This window comes from Coenobita brevimanus, chromosome 69 (assembly GCF_032717465.1).
Source record: "Coenobita brevimanus isolate Jiangsu-jjx chromosome 69, ASM3271746v2, whole genome shotgun sequence".
NCBI lineage: Eukaryota > Metazoa > Arthropoda > Malacostraca > Decapoda > Coenobitidae > Coenobita > Coenobita brevimanus.
The window spans coordinates 3,020,169-3,032,241 of record NC_137022.1 but is presented as its reverse complement, the minus strand read 5'-3'; the positions used below and the strand labels follow the sequence as shown (position 1 = coordinate 3,032,241).

At 45.9% G+C, this 12,073-nt stretch overlaps 1 protein-coding gene across 1 annotated transcript; it reads left to right on the top strand.

The window, feature by feature from the left end:
* The first annotated feature begins 10,791 nt into the window (after window positions 1-10,791).
* LOC145406046 (uncharacterized) lies at window positions 10,792-11,406 on the top strand. Its single transcript, XM_080277232.1, has one exon. It carries the CDS (start codon window positions 10,792-10,794, stop codon window positions 11,404-11,406), a length of 615 nt encoding a protein of 204 aa, XP_080133358.1.
* The last annotated feature ends 667 nt before the right edge of the window (window positions 11,407-12,073 follow it).

The window sequence follows — 12,073 nt, the reverse complement described above, 5'->3', positions numbered from 1 at the left end:
ATTATTGAGTCTTCCCAGTCATTTACATTTTGATTTATTCTTTGCCAGTTAACTGGATAAGACTGGTCACCACTAGCTTGTGTCTGTACTCTTTACTTGTGTTTATTAGTATTCGTCGCTAAGCAGTCAGTACTCAATTTCGGTTTGCTTAATAAATTAGCGAAATGGCTACTACTGTATTTTTACAGGAAGCCAAAGAAATGGGTCTTTCGGACCCAACCGAAATTAAAGAGTATATACTCTCACGGCATAATCAGGAGCAGCAGCGCGAGAATGATGCCCGTGAAGAGCGTAAGATTCAGCGCGAATACGAGCGAGAACAGCGCGAATACGAGCGAGAACAGCGCGAACACGAGCAGAAACAACGCGAGGCTCGAGTTAGAAAAGAGCGACAACAGCGCGAACACGAGCGAGAACAGCGCGAATACGAGCGTGAACAACGCGAGCGAGAACGAGAACATGAACGTGCCGAACGTGAGGCACGAGAAAAACATGAACTTGAAATGATGAAGCTCAAGCGAGATTCCTTGGCTTCAGACACGTCTGGTGCAGTTGGTCAAAGCTCCACGAGCGTTCCCCCTGCACATGTCCTGGCGACCCCACGCATCAAGCTTCCTTCATACAAGGAAAGCGAGCGAATCGAGCCGTACATAGCTCGTTTTGAGGACATGGCAGACTTATATCAACTGGATGAGGCAGGCTAAGCGGCTTCAGTTTCTTAGCCTATTTGAGGGCCCTGCCCTCGATATTCTCCACAGAATTCGTGGAGACAATCTCACATATGAGATGATGAAAGCTGCACTCATTAAGGCGTATGGTCTCACAGTAGACGACGCCAAAGTTCAGTTCATGCGAGCTTGTCTCCAAGACAAGGAGACAGCTGTTCAGTTCCTTGATCGTCTCACAGCTTACTTAAATGAGTGGATGGAGAAAGATGAAACTCCTTCCACGCGTGAGGGATAATTGACCTTATGCTGCGTACACAGCTAGAGAGGTCGTGGCCTGCTGAGCTCATAGCACAGCTTAAGATCTGCCAGGTGAAAGATGCCAGCCAAATGGCAGAGAAGGCTGACGCATTCTTTACTGCATACGGGTATCAAGCTCGTAAGCAAAACACCTGGAGCAGAAAAGATACTGCCAAGTCTGGGAAGCCGTCTCAGACTGAATCCCAGCACCAAGGCCATTCTCAGAATAATGGCCAAGGTCCAAAACCGCAGTGGAAGGACCAGGGGCAAAACACTCAGAAACCTGAGTGGAAGAGGTACAACAAGTACCCTAACCAGCAGCAGTATCAGCCACGCAACCGACCGACAGGACAAAGTTTTTCACCACCAACTCAAAAGAGGCAGGAAGCGAATGCAGCCTTCATTCCTCAGCAGCAGCATGGTGGTCACGTCCCTATCAGTGTGGGTACTTCCCCACAGTTCACTAGTCCCACAGTGACAGTGAACCCCCCTCCACAGATGGCCAATGTTCCATCTTCCCAATATAACCCTCAAGGCACAATGTTTGCCACATCAATTCAGCAGCCTCATGAGTGGCTAGCTGCTTCCTCCACAGGCCCTCCCACAGGTGACAGTACCTTCCTTGTTCAGCCAGGGTTTGTGGGAGGCATTCCTGTGAAGGTCCTGAGAGACAATGGTTCCTCAGGTTGCTCTGTTAAGCAGAGTTTAGTTCGGCCTGAGCAGTATACAGGTCGACAGATCCATGCAAAGCTTATTGATGGATCAGTGAGATTGTTCCCTGAGGCATGTATCCAGGTGGCATCTCCATTTTATACTGGTACGACACTTGCAGTTGTCATGCCAGAGCCTCTATTTGACTTAATAGTAGGCAATATTCAAGGAGTCAAGGATAGTTGCTCCGATGATGACGCTACTCAGACTTCGGCTGCTGCGGTAACACGAGCCATGACTGAGGCTCCAGACTGTGTCACCCCAGTGATCATTGAATCGCCACAAGATCTGATGTGTAGTCAACTTGTTGTGCAAGAACAACATTCTGACCCGACACTTGCTGCCGTGCGGAACAAACAAAAGGGTCGAGTGATTAAGTATTCACGGGGAGGTCGAGCCAAGTTCCTTCGCAAACAAGGACGGCTCTACCGTGAGTCACGAACACCTGAGGGCGAGGTTCGACTGCAGTTTGTCGTTCCCGCCAAGTACCGCCCAGCAGTGTTACAATGGGGTCATTGTCCAGCCTCAGGAGGTCACCTGGGCAAAAGGAAGACCCAGGGCCGTATCCGAGCTGACTTTTTCTGGCCAGGGATGGGACGAGACATAGACAGTTTTGTCCGTTCCTGCAGTGTGTGCCAAAGTATCACCACTGATCAGGGACATGTCCTTCCTGTGCCGCTCATAACCACACCTGTAATCTCTGAGTCAGTTGAGAGACAGGGTAGTGGTGAAGTGGGTGCAGACCTGATGTCTCGCCCATTGGCCCCACAGGACACAGTATGTCCAGGGCCTGTACATGCATATTATGTACCTTAAGTTAAGGGGGAAGTTGAGAGGCGACTTGAGGCTATGGAAGACCCAAGTTTGCATAAGGATTCTCAGCTTCCCGGTACTAATAGAAGTACTGTAGGTTAAGGGGGAAGTTCGAGAGAGAACTCCGCAGTGGCGACTTGAGGCTATGGAAGACCCAAGTTTGCATAAGGATTCTCAGCTTCCCGGTACTAATAGAAGTATTGTAGGTTAAGGGGGAAGTTCGAGAGAGAACTCCGCAGTGGCGACTTGAGGCTATGGAAGACCCGAGTTTGCACAAGGATTCTCAGCTTCCCGGTACTAATATATGTACCGTAGGTTAAGGGGAAAGTTGAGAGGCGACTTGAGGCTATGGAAGACCCAAGTTTGCACAAGGGTTCTCAGCTCCCCGATACTAATATAAGTATTGTAGGTTAAGGGGGAAGTGAGAACTCCGCAGAGGCGACTTGAGGCTATGGAAGACCCAAGTTTGCACAAGGATTCTCAGCTTTCCGGTACTAATATAAGTATTGTATTGTAGGTTAAGGGGGAAGTGAGAACTCTGCAGAGGCGACTTGAGGCTATGGAAGACCCAAGTTTGCACAAGGTTTCTCAGCTCTCCGATATTAATATAAGTACTGTAGGTTGAGGCACAGGTTGAGGACCCGTGTGCAGTTCGAGGCTATGGAAGACCCGAGTTTGCACAGGGATTCTCAACTTGCCGACCATAATCGTGTGCTATAATTAATGGCGACCTCGAGTGTACTTTTCATAGCATGTACTGACTGCTAGCCAGAGAGAGTAATTGTAACATAATAAGAATTTTGTCTCATTGACGCTTTTGATGCTCCACCTTAATTGGTTTTGCAGGTTCAGCAATGGGTGTAGCAGTTTTGCTGTGCGGGCCAGCTGATCGTCTGCCGCACGCTGCCGCCTCTTCTCTGCCTTCGTCGTCGCCATATTATTTACTGTGTCATTTTACACGTAGGTACAGTTACACTGCAACTGTCACACCTACACTGTGTATTACATACATCACACTACACAACAATTAGTTGTCAGTGTAAATGTAGCGACTTTTCGCTCAGTTTGACCTGAGTACAGGATTTTCACCGTCGTCACGGAGTTTTTCCCTCAAGCTTGCTTCTATTAACGTAAATACGAGGTTTTTTCGCTCACTGACGACTGCGACTTTCTCCTGTAGCAGGATAGCACACACACCACAGTGTGAATCTTGTGTGACTGAGTTAGGATTTATATGTATGTATATTGAAATCTTTCTTCTGAAGGAAGAAAGATTTAATTTTCATGGGGCGTAATGTCACGAATCAATTCGCGACATTTCCTTTTTGTGAGAAGCCACGAACTATTAGTGGAAAACTCACTGTGTATCGCTCAGTTAACCGTTTCTCTCTCCATTTCGGGGTATATTTTTCAAATCATTCGTCACCGTTTTCAGGGGTGACCGATTTGATGCACGTCACTAAGTGCGCTACTGAGCGATACTATTGTTTCTTTATCGTTCGCCTCTACTTCCCTCAACCGTTAGCCACGCCTTGCGTCCTGCCCATACAATGTATTTGAATTCAGTCTTGTGTTTGCTGTGACGGAGGAAGGTCCTGTGCTCCAAGAAGTGTGAGAGGTCGCTAGCACCCAAGCTCCACTGAGACAGTTAATCCAGTCCTCCCACCTTAGTGGTGATACATAGTATTCATCGACTGGTATTTCTTTTGTGTATTTTGCAGTTTTAAGAGCTTAGTTAAGGTGTTTTTCCTAGGCGTAAGTATTTAGCTTCTGTGTGAGTGAGCGAGTGCGTCTCATTGATTTGATTTGAAATGTAATGTTAAATTTATTTTTGTAATCAATAAATTTAACAGTTCTATTTCTTGAGCTTAATGTAGAGTAAAAATCTTGTTTCATTTCTCCATAATTAAGCTTATTTTCCATACAGCTCCTAGCTTGCATAAACGTTTGCTTTCATAACTGGTACTTAGACCAGTCTTGTATTAACTTAAAATCCGTTGTGCCAGGAGTTAATGCATCAGCAAGAACCTGATGTTATTATTATTAGTATTAGTTATTTATTGTCAGGGGTGATGTAACTTTCTCCAGAGGCTAACAGTACAGTAAGTCAGCAATTGTGAGTAATTAGTCTCTGCTGTGTACTGTTGAGGAAGTTTATAAATTCTCGTTCTCAGAGAATCGTGCTAAGCCAACGTAAAGTAATCGTTGCTTGATGTAGCAAGACAACCATTGTCTCTGCTCTTCAATATTATTGAATATTATCAAATTAAATAATATTTAAGCATTTATATCAAAATTACCGAGATATTATAAAAACCCCGTGACAGACAGTAAGGCATAATAAGCAAAATAAGTTGCTTAGAAGAGATGTTAGGGAGTTCTTAACCGACGGGAATATGGGCCCTTGCAGCCTATAATAACACACACACACACACACACACACACACACACACACACACACACACACACACTGGAGGACTGAAAAAAAAAAGTTGTCCATGTCAGAGAAAATTTACGAAAGTCATAATAAAGATCTGTTCATTTCTAGATGCTGGACATACTGCGCTTAGGCGGAGGGAAAGAAAGACTGAGGAAGGTTTGTTGATTTGTGCATTAGAGAGCCAGAGGCAAAGACAGTGATGGTGTATTGCTGGACATGTGCTTCGTGCCCACCGTAATGGGGGAGGGATACAAGCAAGCCCAATAGTAGAGGGAGAGGGATGCAACACTGCGGCGAAGAGAGAGAGAGCTTGAAGGGAGCCGCACGCTGGAGAATTAGGAGCTTAATGATGCTACCTGGCCGGCGGACACAGGTGACTGCAGGTGGCGGGTGTGACAAGTTCTGCGGAGGTGGTGGAGATAAGTTGGAGTGATCTATGAAGACTGGGAAATGATGTCTTCAGGCTGGTATGGTGTAATGGCGAGGGTGGAGGTGATTTAGTGAGGCTCTTGGTAGAACTGCATCATCTACCGTCTACCTCTCTACCTACAGCGCATATCCACCTGTCTACGAATATTTTGCTGGGATGTAAGTGGTCGTCGGGAAGTGATATGTAGACAGAGATGTGCACTTGTTTCATCTGTCTATCTGTCTGTCCGTATTTTGCTATATTCTGTTTGTATATCTAGTTATACATTTGTTATCCCTTTTTCTGTATTGCAATGGTAGTGGAGATGATTTACAGATAGTGATGGTGGATTTGCATTATTTTCCATCTGTCTGTTTGATTGTTTATATCTGTGTTAGTCTGTCCATGTATCTTTTTTTTTTTTATGCGAGGAAGAAGGAACCAAAGGCCATGAGCCCGCAATAACAGTTCCCTCCAAGAGAAAAACAGAATACAAGACAGAGCCAAATTCAAGATCCGTTCATTTCGAGATGCCTGGACACACTGCGTTTGAAAGACTGGAGATCATAGGCAGCAGGAAATACAGACAAAGGGAGACAGTTCCAGAGTTGACCTGTTGCATAAATGAAGGACTGGGAGTAACGGTTAACTCTTGCATTAGAGAGTTGGACAGACAAGGGATGAGAGTTTGCTGTTAGACGGGTGCTACTTATATATATCTGTCTGTCCAATTTGCTATGCTGTAAATGGCGGTGTGGGGGAAATTTACAGCAGCTGTTGGTAGAGTTGCATAATCTGTCTATCTGTCCGTCTGTCTGTTCTGTGGTATTCTGTCTATCTGTCTATCTACATATCTGTCTTTCCATTTTGACCTGTTGTAATGATGATGTGGGCTGTCTGTCTGTCTGTCCGTCTGTCTGTCTGTCTGTCTGCCTGTCTGTCTGTCTCATCACCTGCCTCCGCATTCTAGGAGGCGTGTTTTGCTGTTACCGTCTTTATATCACACGTAAAAATGTATCCAAGTAAATTTCTCCATTATAAAGGAATAATTCTTTCTCTCCAGGCATTTCTGAGATGATGTGGCCATGTGGAAAGGATGGAAAATGAGAGACTGACTAGAACAGTGCATGGGAGTGAGGTGGAGAGGGAGACGGGGAGGGGAAGATTTAGGATGAGATGGGTAACTTGGCAGAGCATACGGTGACGTGTGGAACGATTTGCGGCCACCTCTTACGGGATTAGATAGATAGACAGACAGAGAGATAGACAGTGAGATAGACGGATAGATAGATATAAACAGATAGACTGAAAGACAGATAGATAGATAGATAGATAGATGTTCTCCCCTGTTGTTAGTACACGAGTGAATCATGCTTAACTGACTCATTTGCATATAGATAGATAAACAGATATATAGATAGACAGGTAGGTAGGTAAAGAAGTAGACAGATTGAGAAGGGCAGACAGATAGAAAGATAGTAGGAAGATAGTCAAGAGAGATAGACTCATAGAAAGAGATGGTAAAGAGATGGGTAAGTGGAAAGAGAGAGAGAGAGAGAGAGACAGAAATGCAGACAGACAGAGAGGCAGAGACAGACAGATATAGATAGACAAGCAGACAGACGGATAGATATAAACAGGCAGACAGACGGATAGATATATAAAAAAATAAATACATGACTCGATGGTGTAACAGGGACAGTGTTGCGGTGGCCCAGTGGTAACGCGTTAGCCTCACGATCTGCGTGTGTACTTCTAGGATTTAACACCAGAAACGTGATGCGTACACACACACACACACACACACACACACACACACACACACACACACACACACACACACACACACACCTAATTACACAGAAGCACAGTACACACACACACACACACACACACACACACACACACACACACACACACACACACATACACACCTTCTAATTCCACAGCAGCACAGTACACACACACACACACACACACACACACACACACACACACACACACACACACCTTCTAATTCCACAGCAGCACAGTACACACACACACACACACACACACACACACACACACACCACTCAGGTAAGATAATGGTCGTCCACAGGTTAATTAAAGGGCGGGTTGGAGGTAGGAGGTGTGAGGGGCGGGCAGCGGCGCCTTCTGTTACACACATACCCACAAGTACGTACACACACACACACACACACACACACACACACACACACGGCTTGAGTGTGGGCAGGGCAGGTGTTAATAGACGTATTACTCCAGAAAACTCCCGCTTTATACAACTGCCATCCAGTTCAAACATTTAAATTGACATCTTGCGAATTTTGGTCCACAAGGAAGTGTAAAATATCGGTAGAGACAATCTTCGTAGTAATAGCACACATCGCGTTTTACCTAGAATATCGTGCAAATATAACTTTCACGTAACATCTAGTACTTACTGAATAATGTTATGCTTCGATTTAGCCGTAAAAAAACAATCAATTTCTCAAACACTGTGATACGACTGGCTGTTCGTTGCACTGTCCTTATTTACGGCTAAATCGGAGAGTGACAGTGTTCAGCAAATACCTGCCACTATATCAAACGCATTTTTATATAATATCTTTTCTTTTAATCGCAGTTCAGGCTAATATTACGAAAACTGTCAATGTCGATATTCTGAACTTCTTCGTAGCTTCCAAACTTGCCAGTGGTCAATTAAGATGCAATAGACAGACACTGATCTACCTGGTGAACATATATACAGGAGATGCGTGAGGTACTGGAAGAAGCAGGGTTAGGAGGACTGATGGTTCCTACCCCTCCTTCTCCCACCTCCACCTCCCTCTAGCTGTCTTGTTGGCACTGATCTCATATGAACTGCTGGATGTGGTGGGCAAGTTTATATCGCGGAACTTATAGTCGTGTGTACATAGGATGCGCTAACACTCCCACCTTTTAATGGCTATACACTCTATATATTAATATCTAAGGCACATCGTTACGTCACAATAACTCTGACGAAACATTTAACTTGCTGTGTGAATAACGGGACTGTGTAACATGTGAGAAGGTCGGAGAGACAAGTGATGGTAAGGAAGAGTGAGAAACAGTAAAGATGAGAGTAACAATGAAGAGAGTAACAGAGAAATTAATTGTGAAAGTGATGGTGAAAAGAATGATGGAAAGAACAGGGCTAGTGAAGAGTGAAAGACGAGAGTGTGAAGAATGAGTAACGATGGAGAAGAGTGCTGTAGAGGAGATGGTGGAGAGAGTGATGGTGAAGAGAGCTTTGTAGTAGTGATGGTGACACAAGGCAACAAAACGAAATACTGGTTTCTGTTTTTCATACTGGTGTCGTTTTTCACTGCTTTATTCACTAATTTTCGGTATTTCACGTACTGTTTTCCCCTGTTTTCCCTCATCACTGTTTATCTCAGTTTCCCACTTAATTTCAGTTTTCTGTTGTCACCTTTTCCCACTTTCTTTCACTGTTTACGCTTAATATTTCTCACCGTTTCACTTGACCGGATTCACTGTTTTTGCTATTTCCTTCTCACTGCTTTCCATTATTCTCTCTCTCTCTCTCTCTCTCTCTCCGTTTTTCACACCATCATTTTCTTTCCGTTTTTTATTCATTTCAATTCACACTGCCCTCGTCGCCTGCCTTGCATTACACCATTTTCTTTTCTTCTTACCATAGTCTCCTTTCCTCTGGACTACGCTAAAGAGAGAGAGAGAGAGAGAGAGAGAGAGAGAGACATTAAAACACAGACTCAGCAGACAGATTCAGACAGACAGACACAGACAGACAGACAGACCTTAGCCTACACAAATACACTGAGCAGCAACCATACATACACATACATACACATTCAGTCTTTAAATCATAGGCACACACACACACACACACACACACACTTTCAAGGATGCACGTTCATATGTTAAGCCATACATACAGACACACATACTGATCTTTCCAGTGTACATGCATAGTTATACACATGCATACAGTCATACATAGTTATAAATACATACATACATACATCAGCCACACACACACACACACACACACACACACACACACACACACACACCTCTTCTTTCCATCATGGTTCGTGGGTTGGTTGTGCGAGGCGGGATGGAGCAATTATACAGAGCTGCCTGAATTCCCCCCCTTACCCCACCTGCCTCCCCACCCCTATTCTTTCCTTCTTTACACCCCCTCATCCCGCCATCCTTCTCCCCACCCTCTCCACCCCTCCGCATTCCTCCTCCCCTCGTCCTTCATCCTTCTTCATTCTCCCTGTTATCCCTTTCCTCCTTCCCTCCTACATTTTCTCCCTTCTAACCAAACAGCCTAACCTAACCTAACCTAACCTATATTAGCCTATCCTGCCCTAAGTTAACCAAGCCAAACCTAACCTTGCCTAACCTGACGCGACCCAACCCAACCTAACCTACCCTAACCTAACCCAACCACATCTCAGGGAACAGAAGCATCAATCAGTCGGTAAGTCAAGTGAGTCTGCAGCGCATCAATCAATGTAAGTGCTACCCTTCACTCACCCTCCCTTCCCTCTCCCCACCTCTACCCATCCTCCTACCTTCCTTCCTTCCATCTTCCTCCCCCCCTTCCTTCCTTCCTCCTTCCTTCCTTCCCTCACCTTATACTATCCTTCCATCTTCCTCCCAGTTTCTTTCCTTCCTCCCCCTCCTCTCCTGTACTGCTGCCTCTTCCCCACCCTCGCTTGTCTTCCTCCTCTGTACTTCTCCCTACCCCTCCTATGCCTCCTTGTCCAATTTCCCCTCTTTATTACCCTATCTCCTTCCCTGTACCCTTCCATACCCCCCTTCTCCCTATGGTGGACAGGGTGTAGTGCCCCCCAGGCTGAGTAACACGGGAGGCAGCGAGGAAAAAATAGGAGAATCACGTCAACGGGTGCGACAGGTTAATGATGATAGTCTTAACGCTCTCAGGCTCCTGTACTTAAACGTCTATATATAATCACACAGTTTTAGTTGAAATATAATAGCTATATATACGGTAACAGTTAATCGTGAAGGGGTTAGGGTCGTATGCTTAAACCTGAAATGGGGACGTGGAATGCAAACCCCAAGTTTTTGATGACGATTTTAGAAGTACTTAATGGAAAATGTCTGGCCTTCCTATATGGCTGTTGACTGCATTCTGTAGTGTGGGATGCAGGCTGGACCTACGTAATAATCACAGGCGTTCCATAAATGCTTGTCTAAAATGCGGGTTTTGCACTCCAGTATGCTATTTCAGGTTTAAGCATACGACCTACATGCTGCTCTTACTCACCCTCAGCTGAATATAACCGAATGGTGTCGGCTGGCATAGAATTATAGATTTGTTCCAACGATAATAGGCTGGGAACGTTTATGAATGCGGTCCATGACGCGTCACCTGAGGGTAGGGAGGCGGGGTATATAAGGCAGGCATGTGGCAGGGCAAGGGTCAGATCGCCGGTGCTCCTCCAAGCGACACTATGTCTGTGGACTGGTACTTCCCGGAACCCCGACCTGGCTACTTGGATCTGCCTAGCCCCGCCGCCCCCTACCCCACCAGGTGCTCCCCTGCCTCTGAGAACACTAGTACCTGGTGTCATTCTGAGGGTGGAAGCTACTCCGAAGGACGCCCAAGTCCATCGTGCTCTCCAACCAGCAGCTGTGAGGGTGGAGAGGAAACTTGGCAAAACTGGAGCCAAAATTCTTTCGGTCCTTCGTCCTGGTCGTGGGGCGCTCCCGGGACAACGCATCCTGTCTTGGAGGCTGTTTCGGACCTGACCAGCCCCGAGTGTGCCCTGGCTGTGTCTCGCGGTCGCCAGGACAGGTGTCGAAGGAGGCCGCCCAAGGTAATCGGTGGCGACGTGATCAAGAAACGGAGACTGGCGGCCAACGCTCGCGAGAGGCGTAGGATGAACGGCCTTAACACCGCCTTCGACAGACTTCGTGAACACATCCCGGCCCTGAGTGGCGACCAGAAGCTGTCCAAATTCGAGACTTTACAAATGGCGCAGACGTACATCGCTGCCCTGCTGGAGCTGCTGCAGTGAAGGATGAAGAGAGCAGTGTGAGTCTGGTCCTGTTCGCCCACCGATCCACGGAAAATATATGGGTGGACGCCAACTACTGCCACTTCCTCGACACACTGTGGTCAGCGTAGTGATGGGAAGTGACGTGACGCTGCTGTGTGTGTTTGTGGGTGGGGTTAAATTAGGTCACGTCACTGGGTTAAGTTAGGTCACGTCGCTGCTGCCACTTGTCGACACACTTGTAAACGTGATATATAAAGTATCCAAGCCTCACTGCTGGTCTGTGTCCGTTTTGATGAGACAACTTACAGCCTTCCATGTACCTAATAAAACAGTGACATTCCTAGAGCTGTGACGACAAACCACTACAGCCATTAGATGAGTGACGGATTTGTGGTGTTACTGAAATATAAATGGAACGGAAATAATCTCGTTTTTTAAGGTGTTCAAGTATCTCAATTTTAGTTTTCTTCTTCAAGGCCAACACTGAAGGGCATCTCAACCTACCATTTACAGGAATAAACCACCGACAAACAGGTGTTAGTGGAGGGAAAAATCAGGACAATGCATGAGAGACAAGGGACCTTCGGCTGTCCTACGTCTGAAGCCAGTATTATTTTCAGTTAAGGAAACTCCCTAACACCTTTTCCTTAGTGATTTATTTTTCTGGTTAATATCCTTTTGCACG

Bases quoted from the DNA above. Each gene is read 5' to 3' on its own strand.
- LOC145406046 (XM_080277232.1), top strand. From the start codon at position 10,792: ATGTGGCAGGGCAAGGGTCAGATCGCCGGTGCTCCTCCAAGCGACACT.